This window comes from Parasteatoda tepidariorum, chromosome 8 (genome assembly GCF_982258835.1).
Source record: "Parasteatoda tepidariorum strain Cologne lab strain chromosome 8, Ptep-v5.0, whole genome shotgun sequence".
NCBI classification, from domain to species: domain Eukaryota; kingdom Metazoa; phylum Arthropoda; class Arachnida; order Araneae; family Theridiidae; genus Parasteatoda; species Parasteatoda tepidariorum.
The window spans coordinates 85,372,576-85,393,223 of record NC_141762.1 but is presented as its reverse complement, the minus strand read 5'-3'; the positions used below and the strand labels follow the sequence as shown (position 1 = coordinate 85,393,223).

The window sequence follows — 20,648 nt, the reverse complement described above, 5'->3', positions numbered from 1 at the left end:
GTGCAAAGCAATTTCTCAATCACCGGTGATAATCGATATGTAACATTAAACGCAATAGTTTTGATTAAATATGACCATTTAGCATGTGAGCGTCGAAATTTTCTCAATTCGACCAACCATTATCTCCGAGCATTTTCCAGAAGAAGTTTTCGTCAAAAGCTCAGAAAATATCGCGAATTTTGGAACCCATTTTTGTATGCAGTTGCTGAAAGAAAAATTGTTTTTCCATCTATGTCCTTCTTAGATATTAAGAAAGTAAACGCTTTAACTGCGCACGTGTGCTGCATTCATAAGTTCAGTATAGCAATAACATGATTTAATGCACTAGAAATATAGTGGTACAAAAATTAAAATTTTATCACGACACTATCGTTGGTGTTCCAAATCTCTGTAAAACGTCACGGTAATTTATAACAACTTACTCAAGAGTTCTCTACGATCGTTCGATTGAATGAGAATGATACAAAAACAACTTGTGAACTTTTTATTTTGTATATATTCTATAATGCGCGTTTAAAAAAATAGGTAATAGAGCTTTAAATGCATGTTTAAAAAAGTAAACATATCTCAAAAAGCGTGTTTATGAAAGTGGACATAAGCATTTATTAAAATGGACCTTGGATTTGATTTCAGTTTTTAAACTACTGTTATGAGTATTATTAAAAAATCAATTCATATATCCATATAAGTTCATATTACATAATTGACTAATTCATTAACTTGTACAAAATGTTAATTTAATATTATTAGTCAGCAGTTTTCAAAGGATAGGTCCTAGTTATTTTAGATATTTTCGACCAGCAAGGTTATCCTAAAACCCGAGATTCAAAGCAACTATTCTTATTGCTTTTAAAAATTGACATGAATTTTCAAATTGATTTGGTACGCGCTTTGTAGTTTTAAGTAATTCAGGTGTTGAAAATTAAGGTTCATCCCTCAACCTTTAAAGGCTTATTTTGTGACATGCCTAGTCATTTTTTTAACTCGAATTTTCAATTATGATTGCTTTCTCAAACACACACACAAACTACGGCTACTTTCTGAGGCACGCATTTTAAGCTATATTAATTATAAAAATTTACTGCCGAACTGCTTCATAACTTTTTCAACAACTGGTAACTATTTGCTGGACCCTATTTCAGAAAAATCATGCTGTAATTGTATTGGAATCTATTTTTCTCCTGATTTGCTTGCTCCCATGATTTTTAATGTTATCCTATTTCTTATCATTTAAAATTTAATTGTAAATCATAAGATAAACAACTTCCTTCCTGAATTCAAATTTAATCAAATTATATAATGTTCATCGTAAGAGGCTTAGCTTTCAAGTCACGACTGAATCAATAACTGTATTTAATCCTTCCCTGATAGTTTCATTTTTTAATAGGTTTACAAACCTATGTTAATATTGAGTAAGAAAATCTTGACTTTTGGTAGTTCGTATCATTTAATAGCTCGTGTCCTTTAATAACGTGAGTCATTTGATATTTTTCATTACTATAACAACTGGGTATCGACAAGCTACGTCACGCGCGGTTGTCAAATCTAATTGGCTGCCAAATTATGGCATTAGCATTAGTTAGTGCAATGATTCGGTAACTAATCAGGTTCGACACCCACGTGAGACGTCGCTTGCAGGTACTTTACTGAATTTGATCTGAAAATTAATTCAGCTTGATTATAAACCAAGTCTAATTGCTGTAACGCTAACATGTCGATTTTTTTAATACACAACCAGCTGATTGTAGCGGTCTTGCAGATACCTAATTGCTCAACGTATACGAAATAACTTTATAGATTTTTTGATATGCGTCTTTAAATAGCTAAATTTAAGCGCGTTAAGTTTTATGATTTTATACTTTTAATTTTTTTAAATACAGATTTTTTCTAGTGGTAACCATTTTTATAAATGAGTCTTGATGTAGTGAGTGATTAAATAGAAGTTTTGAACAAAGAATGATAAAAAGTGAATCAGCTAATTAGAAAAGAATCAGCTAATTAGAAAAATTAAACATTGAATGGAAATAATTAATTTTTTAAGGGACAAAAAAAGAGAACATCTTATATATAAATCTGACCAACCATTGTCGACGTTAAATCAAGTGACAACGGTATTAAACAAATCCTTATTATGAAATTATTATTTTATAATTGATGAAAGAAATGAAAATTGTAAAAAAAAAAATGGTTACTAAGAAGGCTTTTGGAAGAAAAGAAAAAGAATTTTTTTTTTTTTTTTTTTTTTTTTGCTATCTGCTTTTGTATTTAAAAATACGAAATAAATAAATCGGAGAAAATATATAAGTTAAAATTTTGCCCTTCTTATTTAATCCATTTCTGTCAAACATGTGAGTCTTGTTAGACAAAAAAACTAGTTTTTGATTATTTTAATGTCAATTTTGAACCCCAAGTGTCTATTTTTGTAAATATTCTAAAACTAAAAACAAAAGAGGGCGGAAAAACATTACGGAACATTCTGTTTCAATGTATGATCATTATTATCAACTTCCTATTCAAATGTCATAATAACATCTCTGTATTGTTTGAGGTTCTTTCAAGGTAAGTTTGAATAATAATATTTTAATTCTGAAAATTACTTAACATTTTTGAATATTCTGAATTTTAAAGAAAGGTCAAATAAGAAAGCGTGCGGAGTTTTCATGGAAGACATTGCAATGAAAACTACAAAAGAAATTGAGCGAATTCCAAGGTTCTTTTTTTCACATACATAAAGAAATGCTAAGGTTTAAAGCACATTATTTCCTATTTCAAGGCTGAAAATTCGATTCGATTGACAAACACAATAGTAAAAAGCTTAAAAAAGTTGCCAAAACAGGGAATGAGCAAATAAAATTTACATTTACATTTAATTACAGAAATTTTTTCTTAAAAACCTCTACTCGTATAAGAAAATCATAGCTGAAGTATTTTTTTCATTTATTTGCTTTATTAGATGTTGGAGTTGTGATGGCTCAGTGGTTTAGGGACTGAACTGTCACTGGAAAAAACTGGGGTTCGATCCCCAGTAGCTGCTTGAAGACACACAGCTTCAAATCGATGGGTATTAGTTTGTCCGGGAAGTAAAAGCGGATCGAAATTGTGAAGCCTTAACCTCTATGACATTCTTGACCCACAACGAGTTGTTTGCGGGAATGCTTTACATTTTAGGCGTGTGTAATAGTTATGAGTTGAAGGTTTACTATAGGGGCAGACATATCTAGCGAAAGGTTAAAAGGTTTTCGTATTTACGTATCCCCAATTGCAGGTTAGTTTTCTTTCAAATAAAGGGAATGCCTTCGCACTGGTTATTAACGAGAAATTTGATCCCTTAGTACAGCGGTTCCCAAATGATGTTCCACTGAATTCTAGAGTTCCATTGGAAAATTTCAATGGATTCCGAGAGTTTTGACTATTTTTTTAACCAGTAAACATTTTAATTATATTAGGATATTTACCCATTATTCTTTTTAATATTCTGGTATGCTTTATGAAGTTAAAATAAAACCTCTTATTAGTTAATACGTTCACAATTGTTCTTATATGCTTTATTTATAAAGTTAGGATTGTGTCAAAAGAGAGGTGATTCCGCAGTCACGAAAAATGGGAACCTCGACTTTAGTAGTCTAAACCAGTTTTCCCCAACCCCCGGTCCGCGAACCGGTGCCGGTCCGTGGATCAAATGGCACCGGGTCGCCCATTTCATTAAAACTAAATTTAGATTCCTAGGTTTATACCCCAAATTAAAAATATCTGTGTTCCATTAAAATTTTATTTATTTAGGAAAAAGGGGGCCCTAAAGGTAGTGACATAAATTTTTTAATGTTTGTAATGTATCATTGTATCCGCCAGATCGAACCGTCTGATTGCAAAGAAACAAGCTCAGGGTTCTCGTTGATTTAACGTTCCAGTGAGTTAAAATGTTAAATCTCTTTATATTTATTTCTTGGTGAAACTGTATTTTATTTTGAAGACATGTTTAAATACAATTAAATTAAAATTATTGAATCAAAATATAAGCAAACAACGTCCCCCCCCCCCCAGCGTAACCGCGGTAAAATTATCAAACGGTGACAGCTCCGCGGTGATAAAAAGGTTGGGGAATACTGGTCTAAACTATAGAGGTGAGGTAGTTAGAAGAGGAAGCAAGTTTGCTTTATTCCTTTCGAAAAAATAACATCGCAGTTGCCGAGTCAATGACTGAAGTCGCATGAGGAAATATCAATGAAGATAAATTAATAACTGCAGCAAAGTTCAAAGCATTATCGATCAGTTATTATAATACCCCGAATATTATCAATTACGATAGATACTGATTACAATAATATCACCAGTGTTAATGAATTTAGTTTGGATAATTTGACAATGGGATTTCGATAAGTGACGTAGTGTGCCTATATCTCGATACTGATTGGTTGTTGAAACGTGGCATGTGCATTAACAACTGCTCTTTCCATTCCATTAAATCAAGTCCGTCAAGTATCGATTTTCTTGAGCGACACATTCTACATTCTTTCACAATGCTTCTCTTACAAATATTTCAATTCCTTAAGTATATATATTTTTACTTAACACAAAAACAGGTAGAACGCAAACAAATTATGCATCGATGTTGCCATATACATGAAACAAAAATATATCACGGTTACAATAAAATATGTAAACACATAATAAATCTAAGTTAAGTAAAAGATGTAGACGAGAAGGATTTATATTTCAGAAATTTCGATGTGTGATATGGAACTGTATTTAACTAACTTCATATTAATTAGCATTTTAAATTATGTGGTGAAGCTTAGCTCAACTTTAACACGCCATTTTGCTTACAATGATCAGCTGGCACTGATGTCATAGGTCACATGCGTGGGTATCCATGATCTTCTTCTTGAAGTGCAAGTACCCAATTGTACTTGCACTTCAAGAAAAAGAAGATCATGGAACCGTAGAGCCGAATTTAAAAAAAGTCGTATTTTTAAAAATTGATTTCTCAGGAACTATTTGACCGATTCTGCTTAAATGTTGCGGTTTGCCATGCGAAACTACATTGTTTAAAATGATATAAAAAATCGTCTGCCTTACAATTCAATGTTTTTCGACTATTATTAAATAGAATAATAAAAAATAGCAAATATTTGCTAAAACTTATTTTTTGAATGGAATTATCTTTGAATAAACGAAATGTACGATTTAGTCTAAAAATTTCTCAATTCGCTTAAAAAATCCCCGAGATACGGCTATATATGCATAAAGTAAAATTAACATTAAGGGAAATCCAAATTTTAGAGCGCTCTCCGGACCAAAGTATTAGGACCATGTTTCCCAGTTTGAAGCTACCACCAATATTTGGAAAATAAAAATTTACGAGAAATATTTTTCCGACAACATTTTCACATAAAGTACGTTTCCATGTTTGATTTCGTAACTTTAAATATCGTTTGCACGAGTCTTCGAAGGTGAAGATCCGATCACTAGATCAGAAACTATTTAAGGTAGACCATTTTAGTTTCTTCACTAATTTTCTTTATGTGCTTCATTCATAAGCCTTTCAGTATAGGTTAAACTTGATTACACCAGTTACAGATACAGCGATGTAAATGAAATAAAAACTCATCTCAACATTATCTACTATTTCTCAAATCTGTGTAAAACGACACTGTAATCTGTAATTTACAACAATTACTCGACAGTTCAAGATGAATGAAAGTGAACTTAAGAATAAGAAAGCGTTTCACTAGAAAGAACTGGTGCAATCCCTAAATTCCAGTGGATATTTTTCTTACAAAAAATAAAGTTAATTTTTTTAATTGCATGCATTTATCTATTTATTTTTTAAAAATTACTGGTGAATTTTGAATAATAGTTTTTTTATAAATTGCATACAAACTCAATTCTGTCATTGAACGACAGTGATATAAAAAACACCTTATAATTTTAATGATAATAAATTTATTTATTTTCACAAAATGCATCCTAAAAAAATTGGTATATACAGTAATGGTAAAAAAATGATATATACAGTACTTCCGAGCAACGGTCCCTTGCGGAACTGTGTCTATGTGTCCGGTGTTAAGATAGTCGCAGTCACATCGCTTTGACAGGGTGTCTGAGACCGAAGTAGTCCTTTACCCTTTCATCATGTAATTAGGATCCTTGAGGTGGTAAGCCTTGTAGTCTAGAAATGAAAGTAAGAATTAGTAAGTGGACACATTACCCAAGTAGGGGTGTTCAGAGATGATTCAGATTATACATGCATACATACATAAATGGGATAAATATAGATAATACAAATTATACTTCCTGTTCGAAGTTCGTCAATATTACACATCACTACTATACATCATGTAACACTTGTTCAACAGTACAAAGCTAATCCATTGCCATTTCAAATCAAGTTGATTTGTGTGACGCTTTACGTATATTTATATTCTATTTCAATTATGTTAGGAAACGGTTGTTATTTAAAATTATAAGTGAATTGGTGGTTCAAAAATATATAAGAATCACAAACACTATGAAAAAAATCAGCCATATAATGAAACTAATTTTCACGCTCTGATTCATTTTTTTAATTTTCCTAATAACATTGATTGCATTCCTTCAATGTAAGTTATTCTCGTATACGACTATCACTCAGAATTCGATCATTCTTATTGAAACATTCAATATTCTAGTTGATAGAATCTTAAAGAAAAAAAATGAAATCACTCAAGAAACACTGGTTAACACACATCTTTCTCGCGAGTGATGGCAATTTCTACGAACTGTTTAACTTGAATTACCGCTCAAAGAGCATGTCAGAACAAGATTTCTGTGATACCTGCAGACTATCCATGAAAGATGCAATCTATTTGCAGTAAGAGGTGGAATTGAATTCTCAAAAACAGGATTGATTCCTGTATAAATGCTTCAAAATTTCAATAGAACAAGATTCTTGTGATTCTTACTGACCAACCTCAAAAAATGTAGCTTATCTGTAGTTGATGTAATTTAACTGTCAAATATATGATCAACAATTGCATTATAAGACAGGCCACACACTGTGAAAGCAAGAGGTAAAAAAGAGACATATAGGCGGCGAATTCCTATACTTTTGCTTTCGGATGCGCAGAGGTAATGTGCGCAGACTAATATATTATGGGAATCTGCCTCTCGTATGTCTCTTACTTACTGCTTGCCTCCTCAGTGTGTCACCTGCATAAGAATACTTAAACCCCAGAGCCTGATTTATCATAAACCTTGAAAAGCCAAAGCCTGGGGCCCCCACATTTTCTAGGGACCTCCTAAATGGTACAAATTTCTTTATTTGCTTTTCCTTCAGAATTGTCTATTAGAAATATCAGTGTACAAAAAATAAATCAGTATAAGCTCAAATTTACTAATATATCGTAATTTATTTATGTTTTAAATAATTTAAAAACATTTCATAATTCAACAACATGTAAATTTGATTTAAAGTAACCATCAGGGAGCCCGTCACAATTCTGTGTCTAGAACCCCTGCTTTTCTACATCAGGACTGGTTAAAAACTGTTAACAATGACTTGAATATGATGACAGATAGGGGAAAATATGTTTAATAAAAATCAGTTAAAATTATTGCGTACAAGAGACGAAAATTTGGTAAAAGTTGACTAAGATACACCCTAATGCAATAGTCATGCCAGCAACCAGTGGCTGTTGCTCAGAAATCGCTGTCCAGAGGTTTCTTGTAATGTGAAACCTATGGAAATCTTTTGGTACCATAAACATATGGTCGTTATTCTGAGACTGCTGTTTTTATAGAGGAGGTAGTTAAAAGAGATTTTACTAAACCTCAAATGAGTGTTTAGGAAATATGGATATTGCTTGAAATGCGTAGTTCAGAAAAAAACATAAACATTGCAGTCTTTAAAGGAGGTTCTACTGTTGCTCAAAATGCGTGTTTAAAAAATGTAGTCATACCTTGAAATGCGTATTTAATTAAAATATATGCATAACGATCCTTTATTGAGGTTTTAGTGTTGCTCAAAATGCGTGTTTAAAAAACATAGACATACCTTGAAACGTTTATTTGAAAAGACATGGACATAACGGCCGTAAATAGCGTTTTACTACTCAAAACACTTATTTAAGGAATATGAACATAGCTTGAAATGCATATTATAAAAAATATGAAAATAGCTTAAAAAGCATCATAGTGGGCATAACTGTTAAAGAGAAAACAAACCTGGTAAATAGGAGACAACCCAGGTAAAATTTCATTCACTAAAAACTATATATTTAAGACTGGCCTGCGAGCAACATATTTAAAAATTCAAAAGGGGGAATTATATATATTTTTTTTTACCATTAATTTAAAAATTGCTTTTCTTGAAGGTCCCACACTTTCTATAATCTTTGCTAAAGACACGGTTTCCAGTAGACAGTCAAGAATCACTGTCAGTGTGCTGGGATCAAAATTGTGATGGCATGTCTTCAGATTATCCTCATGGATGATTCAGAGACTGCAGCCAATAGCCCATTGTGTAGATCTAGTACAGCTTAAATAAAGTACTGTTTCTCTTCCAGTTTTGAATATTTTCTTATTAAACTTACATAACCCTTATATTCTGCTGCTGATTAATAGATTGTATCAGTTCTACCGATAAGAAATGATTTGAAAGTCTCAAAAAGAAATTAATTCTATATAATTCTAAAAAAATTTTTTAAAAAAGAAGCAAAATGTTACGAATTGGTATTTCACAGGAAAAAAACCGTTTGAGTTCAGCTTGGCCCTTTCAACACGTCAAATTTCAACTCTGTAGTTCTCCTGAGGAAGATCTCGGCTGGTATTTTTCTTTCAAGTTTAACAGTTTATAATTCTTAAACTAATCATCAAATATTCAACTTAGTTATTCTACTCTACCTTTAAGCATTTTCCTCCGTGATTTTAAGTTTTAAATTCTTAAAGTTTACGTCCATCAAAATGTAATATTAATTTGAATACTCGAAACAGCGGTGATGGAGCTTAAGATTTTTTTTTCCTTATAGAGAGATAATTTACCACCATAGTTATCAACTAAAAATTCCGTATAACTTACATGCAGAGTGTTCAGCAATTATATTCTTTAATATACTTTTATTTGATATTTTTAGGGGAAAAAAGATAAGAAAACATACACAATAATCATGGAGGACGTTAATGTGAAAACACCAAAAGAAATTGAACGAAAATCAAGGTCATTTTTTCACATAGATAAGGAAATGCTGAGATTCAAAGCTCATTATTTCCTGTTCGAGGGCGGTAAGTTTGTTTTCTTTTTCAAACATTACACAATTGAAAATAAGAATCGGAAATAAGAAACAATTTTAAGAAGAGTTCAAAATAAGGACAAACAAATTTTAGATACATTGCTCTATGATCCCAGAATTCTTCTCGGGCATATAACGAAATCAAAACTGGAATACACTTATTTGCTTCATTAAATGTGTATTATAACTAGTACCAAGGGCGCCGGCAGCGGGGTGCAAGAGGGTGCACTTGCACCCCCCTGGCTTTTTTTTTTAACAATTAGAGATACAGAAAAACAAATTTGCTATAAATTTTTTTATTAAGCATATTTTTATTCAAAAAAACAAATAATTAAGTAATTATTGATACATAACAATTAAAAAATTGTTTAATCAAACAAGAATTGTTACCGTCTTGTTTGCTGTTGAAATCTGTTTATAACTTTTTCAATGAATTCTGAGTCATCTTTGATTATTTTCATATGCACACTGAGCATGCCACAAACTTGACAGATACATAAAGCTATATTTTAAAATTTCATTTAATAAAATATAAATAATATCATATTTTCTATTAGTTACTTTGTTTAACAAAGGTGCACAGCACAAACTGACTTCTCACAACTGTGAAACTTCATCAACACAATAAATACCAATGTTAAGTGTGTGCAAACACATTAGTATACGAAACTACTGTTTGTAGTTATTTGTGTTTCAATGCCAGCGCAATCAATTTAGTTTCTCGTGGCAAAATTTGCAAGTACAAGAAATTCGTACTTTTTTTTAAAAATATCTTGTTAACAATGAAGAAATGCATCTTGAAAAAAAATTAACAGATGAAAGTATATGTAATAACAAAGCAAAATGTAATAGAAAAATATTTGAAAAAAATTTTTTTGTTGGGGGGGGGGAGTAGTTTGTTAGAGGGTTGCACCCCCTTTTATATCATTCTGCCGGCGCTCTTGACTAGTACTAACAAGTCAGTAGCAATCATATCCGTGGAATGTTTTTAAGAATTTTCTTTCTACGTAAAATGTTCACCAAGGAGGCGAGTATGTCTCGAAGCTTAATTTCTTAGTCTTCTAGGTTAAGTTCAAAGTTTTGTGCTTATAACTAAAGAGTTTAACACGAAAATCGGCTATTCAACGACAGTGATGAATTAAAATATAGTCTGTTGGTTACAACTAATTGTTATTAGGCTACCCCCTGCCAGCACTCCCAGAAATGTGTTCAAAGTTTACAGTGTTTTAAAATAGTCAGATATTTTCAAGTTTTATTTACATTTTCCTATGAGGCTTTGATGTATACAGACGAAAAAGTAACACACCAATTCTTAATTCAATTTCAATGGCTTATAGTTCTTCATTTCATAACATATGAAGTTGGTCAATTAAAATAATTTTTAAACTTGAGTGTTTTTATCCTGGGCACATTAAAGACGGACCAATTGCCATCTTTTTGTTGCATACGGTGGCAACATGATACAAAAAGTGGAATGTAAGACATAGGTGTACAGACGCGTCGAACTTTAGGAACAAATTAGGCGATAAGTTATGTGGAAAAAAGAATTTGTTTATTTTTAAAAAAAAAAAAAAAAGCAAAACATTATAGTAAAAGGGAGTAGAACTAGCATAAAGAATGAGCATTGTAAAAATTGAAACATCGCAAAATAAAAAAACGTGTTTTGCTTAATTTAGTAATATAAAGTCACCAGGAAGAGCTACAAGTAATAAATAAAAAAATATTAAATTAATTTAGGTTTATTAATTGTGTTGATCCTTTTAGTTATGTGCATGATTTTGTAGTGTTGTTCAGTACTAGTTTTTTTTATTTATTATTTCCTTTTTTATACTTCCCGTACGAAGAACGGGTATTCAGATAGCACACAAAAAGATAACAGAAAAAGAATATTTATTTAAATGTTATTATTTATGTTATTATTTATTAAATGTTATTATTGTTAAAATTACGAAGCATTGTATTTTTTGGAGGGATTTTTTATCCCTTTAGTTTCTCATTTTCCTACAGTATCTCAATGTACTATTTTATTTTGACTTTCATTTATATAAAAACTAGTATTAGTAACATAAATCCAGAGTAATTCTTGATTATTAAATTACTTAAATTAAACAGATTGTTAACTAGTTTTAGGTAAAGTAGAAGCATAAATGAATTTGAGTATCATTTACCTTCTGTTAAAGCTTGCTTCATAGCTAGTTTTATGTTTTTATCTTTCATACTTCCGGTAATGCTATTAAGAGATATCTTTATGTACTTTAAACAAGAACCATTCAATGGAATTCTGTGGCTAAAAGGAAGTTTTGTATTTAAATTTGATTAAATAATAATTTCCTATACAAATAATTATAAAGCAAATGACTCGGTAAAGAAGATAAATGGGAAATCAGTTATTCTGTTTTCTCATACATTTGCAGTATCATTTAAAGAAAATTCTATACATTCGCAAGTAAGAGAATAAATAAATCAACTTTTTTTATTAAATAATTATATGATTTTATTTTTCTAGGCACAGCCTCAGTCACACCTTTCATTCCAGTTGTTGCAAAAAACAGACTTGGTCTTTCTGCTACTTCCTTAGCAGTAGTTGTAGCAGCCCATCAATTTGTAACCATACTCTCAAAACCAGTCATTGGTTATATTGCTGATTACTTCAACAGACTAAAACTGATGATAAACATACTGCTTATAATTCAGACCATCTTCTTTTTCCTTATTCTTGCAATTCCACCCCTCAAGAAACCAACGTCAGTTCAGCAATTCAGAAACTGGAATGAAGTATCTGAAATGATCAGCATAAGAGTACATTTGCCAACTAACAACTCCTCAAGTTCAAACATTTCAGACAAGAATAAAAACGAATGGAACATTGAAAATAAAATATATACTGATGTAATGTGTGTACCATACGTAAACACGACAGAGTTGCTCTGCTTTCAAACGACGGATGAAAAAATAACTGAACTGGAGTTTGGATCAAAATTAAATTTCAGCTGTTCGGCTATCAACCCAAAAAATTTTACAGATTCTGGCGAAATATATAATAAGACATTTAATCTTCTTATAGTATTAGGGCCATATTCATCTTATCCTGTGAATGATACTTGTTCTTGCACGATGACATTCACTAAAAATGGACATTCATCGTTTTTGCCTACAAAATCAGATATCAGTGACTTCGAAACTTCAGAATTTTGGATCTTTGCAGTTGTGAACACAGTTACAGGTATATGTGTCAACTCACTTTTCAGTCTTTCTGATACAGCTTGCTGTGAAAGTGTACAGAGATTGGGAGGAGAATTTGGAAGACAAAGATTATTTGGTGCCGTTGGATGGGGTATATTGGCAGCGCTAAGTGGAGTAATATGCGACTTAACTGGTGGATTTCTTGCTTCTTGGATATTTATGGCTGTGTTGCAAATTATTGCTGTATGGAACATTTCACAATTGGATCTTGCTAAGCCTCACTTTTCGCAGAGTCTCTTAAAAGATATTGGTCAAGTACTAAAGTCTGTAGAATTCACGGCCTTCGAATTGGGAGTCTTTTTCAATGGAATTGGTGCAGGAGTAGTTTGGTTTTACTTGATTTGGTTCCTTTCAGGTTTAGGTGCCAGCAAATTTCTCTGCGGGCTGACACAGTACATCCAATGTTTTCTTGGCGAGATTCCGTTCATGTTCTTTGCAGATTGGTTCATACGTAAATTGGGACATTTTAATCTTATTTCCCTTTCTCTATTATCATATGCTTCGCGTTTCTTATGGTACAGTTACTTAAAAAATCCTTGGCTTGTTCTGCCAGCAGAGATAGCTCATGGTTTTACGTACGGAACGCTTTTTCCTACAATAGCATCCTATGGAAAATTGAGTGCCAAACCTGGAACTGAAGCAACAACACAATCAATTCTTTTTATGACGCATGGTGGCTTAGGTATGTATAAATATTGTTAATGATGTTATATTTTTAAATATTGTTAATGAATACATATTCCATTGGTTTAATATAAAAATGTAAGAGCAAATGGGAGGAATCGAAGAGCATCGTAAAACATGAAGCGAAACTTTATGTTCAAATTATTTGCATTACACAATCTAGGGAGAAAGCGTTTTCTGCTGGCTTAATGAATTCTAATGTTTAGCTTTTGTTTTATTGACGAAAGTCATTTTACCATAAAGTTCTAAAAATGCGAAAAATATTGATCTTGTCTTTGTTTTAATATATGGGTCATTCTCACAAAAACAGTCATTTTCATGTCCCCAGTATATTTTATGTTTGTTTTACAGCTTACGAAAAAAAAATTCAGGGAAAGTGTCCTTCGGAATGCAAGCTAACAAAAGAATAAAAATAAAATTATCAATTTTTATTTTTTATTTATTTTAGGTAATTAAAATATACCAATATGTCATTCCCTCACTTGTCCCCACTGCTGATTTAAAAAAAGAAAAAAATTGTTTCTGAAATAAAATTTTTTTTTTTACAAATTTGTGTTTTTTATTTCAGAATACTGAAATATAGAATTCAAAAAATCAATTTTATATTTAATTTCTGATAAAAATATTAACACAGCACTATTTTAAACTTTGTCCCCAGTGTTTCGCGTCATTCCCTCACAACAATGTTCTTATCACCTGCAATCTTCCCAGAATAAAAATATTTTAATAAAAACTTCAGAAGTTAACAACTGGCATCATAGAACAAAATTGCAGTATGTTTCCATCTTCAACTTAAAAAAGCTTTGTTGTGGAATAAATTTGAATTAATCAAACCAGGTAAAAATTTTTACATTTGTCATTCCCTCATGTCATTTTTTAGAGTAAAATAAAATACAACTTCATCGAGAAAGTGGATAATTATATGTTGCTTTCTTGTATGAATATAATTGTATGTGATTGACTTCAGAAATTAATTAGGCCTAACTGTTATTTTTACATTTTATTGAATTCGTCATTCCCTCACTAGTGTATAAAGTGAGGGAATGACGCTGAAGTGAGGGAATGATTCAAGATGAGTATATTATCAAAAATTTTTTTTGTTCAATCGTGCCAGCCAATTTTATTTCCCAAACTTGTAAAAACTATTAAATATATAAGACTAAATTATAATAAATATTAGATATACTTAGTATGTTATCATTTTCAAACTTTAGGTAGATGTAACTTAGATAAAAACATGTATTAAAATAAAATATCATTCCCTCACTATTAGTGTCATTTCCTCACTTTTTAAGTAGTGAAAACAATTAATTTACTTATTAATTAATTTGAAAAATAAATTAAAAAATTAAAAATTTAATTTATTAAATTAATTAATTAATTTATTTATTAAATTATTAATTAATTATTCATTATTATTAATTAATTAATTATAAATTAATTATTTAAAAAATTAATTAATTTAAATATTAAGTATAATTTATAGGATATATACTTTCTTTATAATGCCATTACATATTTCTATTAATATAAAAAGTTTCAGAGCTTTTTATTCACTTTACTTTTTTGGGATTTTATGAACTGAAAAACGACAGTTTTCGTGAGAATGACCTATATATATATATATATATATATATATATATATATATATATATATATATATATATATATATATATATATATATATATATATATATATATATATATATATATATATATATATATATATATATATATATATATATATATATATATGCCAATAAAGTGTGTAAAACCTAAAGTAAAAGATTGAAAAATAAAGAAATAAAGCAAAAGCTAGATTTCAATTTGATTACAATTTCAATGATTATCAACTTTATTCAACATTTAAATTAAATAATGAAAATACGATCCTTTGCAGAAAAAACATGACTAAAAGGCTTCATTTACGGAAATTAAAGAAGCATAGCTAAATAGAAATAGCTTAGACGAAAAATTTAAAAGCATACTAGTTGTTGTTTACCTTTTAATGCTTTTGACTGCTCACTTTCTTGATATGCCAGTTTTTTTTCTTTGTTGTTATCACAAACAGAAATTGCATTAGATTTGTAAAAAATATGCATACATACGAATTTATATTTTATATGCAATTTGTAGGGAACCCACTCTTGCTCGCTGTACTCGCTAATCTTTAAGATTACTTTCGCAGTTCCTTGCTTTTTGCTCATTTCGCACTGCTTCTTTGCTTCCTTGCAAATTGCTTCGCTCTCTCATTGGATATTTGCTTATTTTAGCCCAGCATTCCATGTATGCTGATCGCTTTATATCATTTGATTAATAAATGTTTCATTTGATTTATACACAATGATTTTATTCATACAAAATTACGACCTACAGTGTTTGTTGGAATAACAGGTTTTTTTTTTTATTCTAACATAAACTCATAGCGTCTTTATTCTAACATAAATTTACAACACCTTTATTCTGACAAAAACTCGTAACACTTTTATTCTTACATAAACTTATAACACTTTTGTTCTAAAATAGACTCATAACATCTTTATTCTATAATAAACTTGTAAAATGATTAAAACCAAGGGTAAATGAAGCAAGTAAATGAATAAAATCTAAAGAAATAGAAAATAAAGAAAGCTATTCGATTTTCTGACATTAACCTCTTCATTACCTTTGTCCACCATCTTTTCGCTTCTTAGCTTCTAAAAACACGCTATAAGAAAATTTATAGTTTTACCTTCACTGGATATAGTTTAACAATAGCTTTATCTTCACTAGAATACCTTCACTGAAACATTGCTTAGGGATGCTTAAGGGGTCACAGTATACAAAAAATCACCAAAATATCAATGTCTTTTATTGCTTTTAATAAAACTTCAAATGCACTGAAATGCACTTAAAATGCACGGAAGAAAAAAAAATTATCTCTCTGTCTATAGTATTTTAAGAAAGTTATGAATAATTTTAGAAGGCCCTAAAACAGAAACTTGATTAGCAGACTAGACTTTAAAGTTCTTTTTCTCATAGATGATAATATTTCGTGTTTTAATCTTAATTAAATCCCAAAGGAAATTTTTCTATTTAAGATATAGCTTTGAAGTAAACTCTTTTTTTTTTTATCTTAAGTATAGTACACTTATTTAAACTGTGCATGGAATAAGCATTTTATGAGGAATTACAATTTTTACAGCATGTTATAAGAGAGTTGCTATTTATATTTCTGGCCTTGGCAAAAGTAAGTGTTGCTAGGCGACGATTTTAATCGAAAGTTTGATATTTTTAAACATAAATTTAGCTGACGATTTACCATTATAGCTTCATTTGTGTTGTTGACAGTAAATTGAAAAGTTCTTCTCTTTCAAAAAATGGAATTGAATCGTGAACATTTTCATGCCATTATTTTTCATAACTTTCGACGTGGATTGTCAAGGCAAGAGTGCTTCGATGAACTTAATTCCTTATTCAGCGATAAAGCGCCATCCTACAGCACTGTAAAAAATTGGCATAACGAATTTAATCGTGGTCGATGTTCGATCCAGGACGAATCCCGTGCAGGTCGTCCAAAATCCGTTGTTGTGCCAGAAAAGATCGATGCTGTGCGTGAACTGATAAAGCAAGATCGTCATGTGCCATACCGTGAGATAGAGGCGTCTTTGGACATTTGAGCATATATTTGAGCGTAAAAAAAATTTGTTCGCGTTGGATCCCGCATAATCTGACAAACGCTCAAAAAAAGGCTCGTGTCGATTGGTGCGAGGAAATGTTGGAAAAATGCGTTCAAGGTACATCAAAGGCTGCGCATAACATCTACACAGGTGACGAATCATGGATCTATGCATATGAGCCGGAAACAAAACAGCAATCAACTGTATGGGTCTTCCAAGACGAGGCAAAACCAACAAAAGTTGTTCGAGGAAGAAGCACATCGAAACAAATGATTGCCTGTTTCTTCGGCATTAACGGTCATGTGGCAACAGTGGCGTTAGAGCAACGCAGGACGATCAATTCTGAATGGTACACGACCATTTGTTTGCCAGAAGTCATCGGAGAAATTCGAAAAAAGCAGAAGAACAGGCGAATCATTCTTCATCATGACAATGTGAGCTCTCACACATCGACTCAAACAAAGGTATTTCTGACGGAGCGAAAGATCGAACTGATGGGTCATCCGCCGTACAGCCCTGATTTGGCACCCAATGACTTCTTCTTATTCCCACACATCAAAAATAAATTACGTGGACAACGATTTTCGACCCCCAAAGAAGCGGTTGATGCATTCAAAACGCATGTTTTGGAGTTACCTCAATCGGACTGGAAAAAGTGCTTTGAAAATTGGTTCAAACGCATGCAAAAGTGTATTGATCATCATGGAGAATATTTTGAAGAACAATAAAACCAATTTCGATCCTACATATTTGTTTTTTCATTATTAGGCCAGAAATATAAATAGCAACCCTCGTATATACTTAACAGAAATTTTTAACTTTTTTTTCTGCTTATTTACAAAATAATCTATAAAAAATGTTCTAATTGATATATCAACAAATGAATGCACAAAATTGTAAGATGAATATTATAAGCACTAAGAAAAAAAAATTTAAAATTTGCTAAAATAAAAAAGCCTTAAAGATTTAAAAATTTTGAATTTTTTAAAAAAAATTTAAGGAAAAATAAAACAGTTTAACTATTTTTTGAAGATAAATTAATGATTAAAAGTTAAATAAGCATGTAAATCATCCACAAAATGAATGATTATACCTTTATTTTAAAAAAAATTTGCAAGGGTACTGTGGCCCTTTAAGGTTTGTGGGGATTCCGCAATCGATGCTCAACATGTACGTTATTTGAGTAAAAATGCCCACTAACAGAAGTGATTTTCGAAAAATAACGTTGTATTTATATTTTTTACTTGTTATGTTATACGTTATATTTTTTACTTACTACGCTATATTTTTGATTTATATTTTGTTACTTGGTGAAACCTTGAGGTCCACGTATATGGAACTAAAATTATTGGCTTCCTGACTATATAATCCATACTTTGTTCATCTTGTTATGACTTATGGCCATAGAATAGAAATTCGGAATTGCAAAATGTTTTTTGCTATATTCTTTTATACTTCAGTAGTAAAGATGTTAAATGCATATCTTTTCTACAGTAATTGCGAAGTATCACTAAAACTAAAATATAGCTCTAAATTATCATTGAATTAGAGTAAATTGATAAATTAATAAGCAAAATTAATAAATTAATGAGCATAATTAAAACAAAAAATACTGAAATATTTGATTTTTGATATGAATTATTCGCTTTTAATCTTTCATTTTTGTCGAACGATTTCTTTCAGCTTTTCGTTGTCAAAATTTTCACTCAGAAATTTATATTTCTGTTATTTTGTTGCCTACCATAAAAAATAAATTTCAGGGGTATACATACACCATCTAGTGCTTTATGCAATAAGATAGATTTCATATTTATATGTACCCGAACAGAGTCTTGTTGGAGTATTAAATAATTGAGCCGTGGTTGCTCAGGGGATAGAGAGCTCGTCTTCCAATGAGGCGACCCGGGTTCGAGTCCCAGTCGATACGAATTCTGCATCCGGCTTGCACCGACCACATTGCTGACGTGAAATATCCTCAGTGATAGATGGATCATTGGTTAGAGTGCCCTTGTCGTCAGGCTTACCGTGAGAGGTTCTCGTGGTCTTCCTCTCCGTGCAACGCAAATGCGGGTTAGTTCCATCAAAAAGTCCGCCACGAAGGCAAAATTTCTCCCAATACTCGATTTAGGAGTTCCCTTGTCTTCTGGATTGGGTTCAAAATTACAAAGTTACTGAGTTGAACATTAGTAGTCGTAAACCCAAAAATTGGGTCGACTGTTCAACGACGACTATAAAATAAAATAAAATACTTGATCCAGAAGTTCCCCTGTCTTCTGGATTGGGCTCAAAATTACAAGGCAACAGAGTTGAATAATGGTAGTCGTAAACTCAAAAATTGTGTCGGTTGTTCAACGCCGGCTATAAAATAAAATAACTTTCGAAAAAATTGGAATTGCGAGAAAAGTAATAAAAAAAAACTCACGTTAAGTTTATAATTGAAAATGACCCATTCAGTACGAATAATTCTCGAATATTTTTTTTTATTATTGTATTCCAGGTACATTTTTCTACATACTTTCGTCATTTCAAATTTTAAAGTCTTATAGCTTTTGCACAGCAAAACAAAATGAAGCATTAATTTGAACACCCAAAACAACGGCGGCACTTACAATTATAGTCATTTTATTTACCATTAGTGTTAACATTTATAGATAAATATTTTTTACTAAAACAATTTCTAAATAACGTAAAAACTTATTCGTTTCAGGAGCTGGCCTTGGATGTATTTTGACAGGAATTTGTTTCGATAAAATAGGGCCTCATCAAACTTTCTTCTACTTTTTCCTAATGACCTTTTCCGCCGCCATCTTGAATTTTATGATGACTTTTTACTTCAATCGGCGCAACGTTAAGAAACTCAACATATACTCAGTTTCAAATATTAAACAATCAGAGTAATTATGAAACATTCTGATTATTGAAGGCAACGGCAGAGCTATTTTTAATTAACGCAAGCAGCTCAATCAGTGGATCTTGCTCATAAATTGTACTAAAGATTTTTATAAACAATAAATTGTGTTTTTTCATCGATTGTTTCAGCAGGAGAAAAATATCTTTACGACTTTAATTATTTTCGTAAGTTAGTTTTCATTACACATGGTATTATAATCAGTATAAAAATATAAGAGTGAGGAGTTGGGTTCTCACTAAATCGAAGGAGAACAAATAGATGGTGTTTGAAGGGAAAATCATGAGAAGATTTTTGGTGTTGCAAACGAAAACAACATGTTGCGCACTCTCTACAATTTCGAGATTTACAAGAAGTTCTTTAAGTAACCAGATATCGTCCATGTCATTAAAGCTAATCGCATTAGAGGGTTAGGATACCTCAACAGATAGGAATGGCAACGAGTCAAACAAGAAAGTGACTTTTTCGAAACCAGATAAAGACCGTTAGAAAGGCAGACAAACCTCCAAGGTGGCTAGACTGCTTTGAAAAAGACCTCCAAGTAATCGGTGCTGGTAGATGAAGTACAATGGGGACTAACAGGGCAAGATGGGGAAAACTTATTGAGACGGTCATAGCCTGACTCTGGCTGTAGTGCCGAAGAAGAAGAATTTTCATTTTCTTTCTTTTTTCAATATCATTCTTGCACATTCTATAAGGATTTTGTTTACGTAGAAAAAGAAATAAGTCACATCTTGCATGATTTGGTTAATGGATAGCCTTCATCTGATAAAACACTTTAGATCAAACATTTATTTTAGCAAAATGTGTATCATCTTTTATCTTAATTAATTCCCTTAATCTCCAAATCCTTCTCAAAAATGTATAATAAAATTTAAACGCAGTAAA

At 31.1% G+C, this 20,648-nt stretch overlaps 1 protein-coding gene across 1 annotated transcript; it reads left to right on the top strand.

The window, feature by feature from the left end:
• Window positions 1–9,070: 9,070 nt before the first annotated feature.
• On the top strand, window positions 9,071–20,648 carry LOC107451167 (major facilitator superfamily domain-containing protein 6). Its single transcript, XM_043054673.3, has 3 exons — window positions 9,071–9,258; window positions 11,773–13,191; window positions 19,560–20,648. Exons 1-3 carry the CDS (start codon window positions 9,144–9,146, stop codon window positions 19,748–19,750), a joined length of 1,725 nt encoding a protein of 574 aa, XP_042910607.2. The 5' UTR covers window positions 9,071–9,143; the 3' UTR covers window positions 19,751–20,648.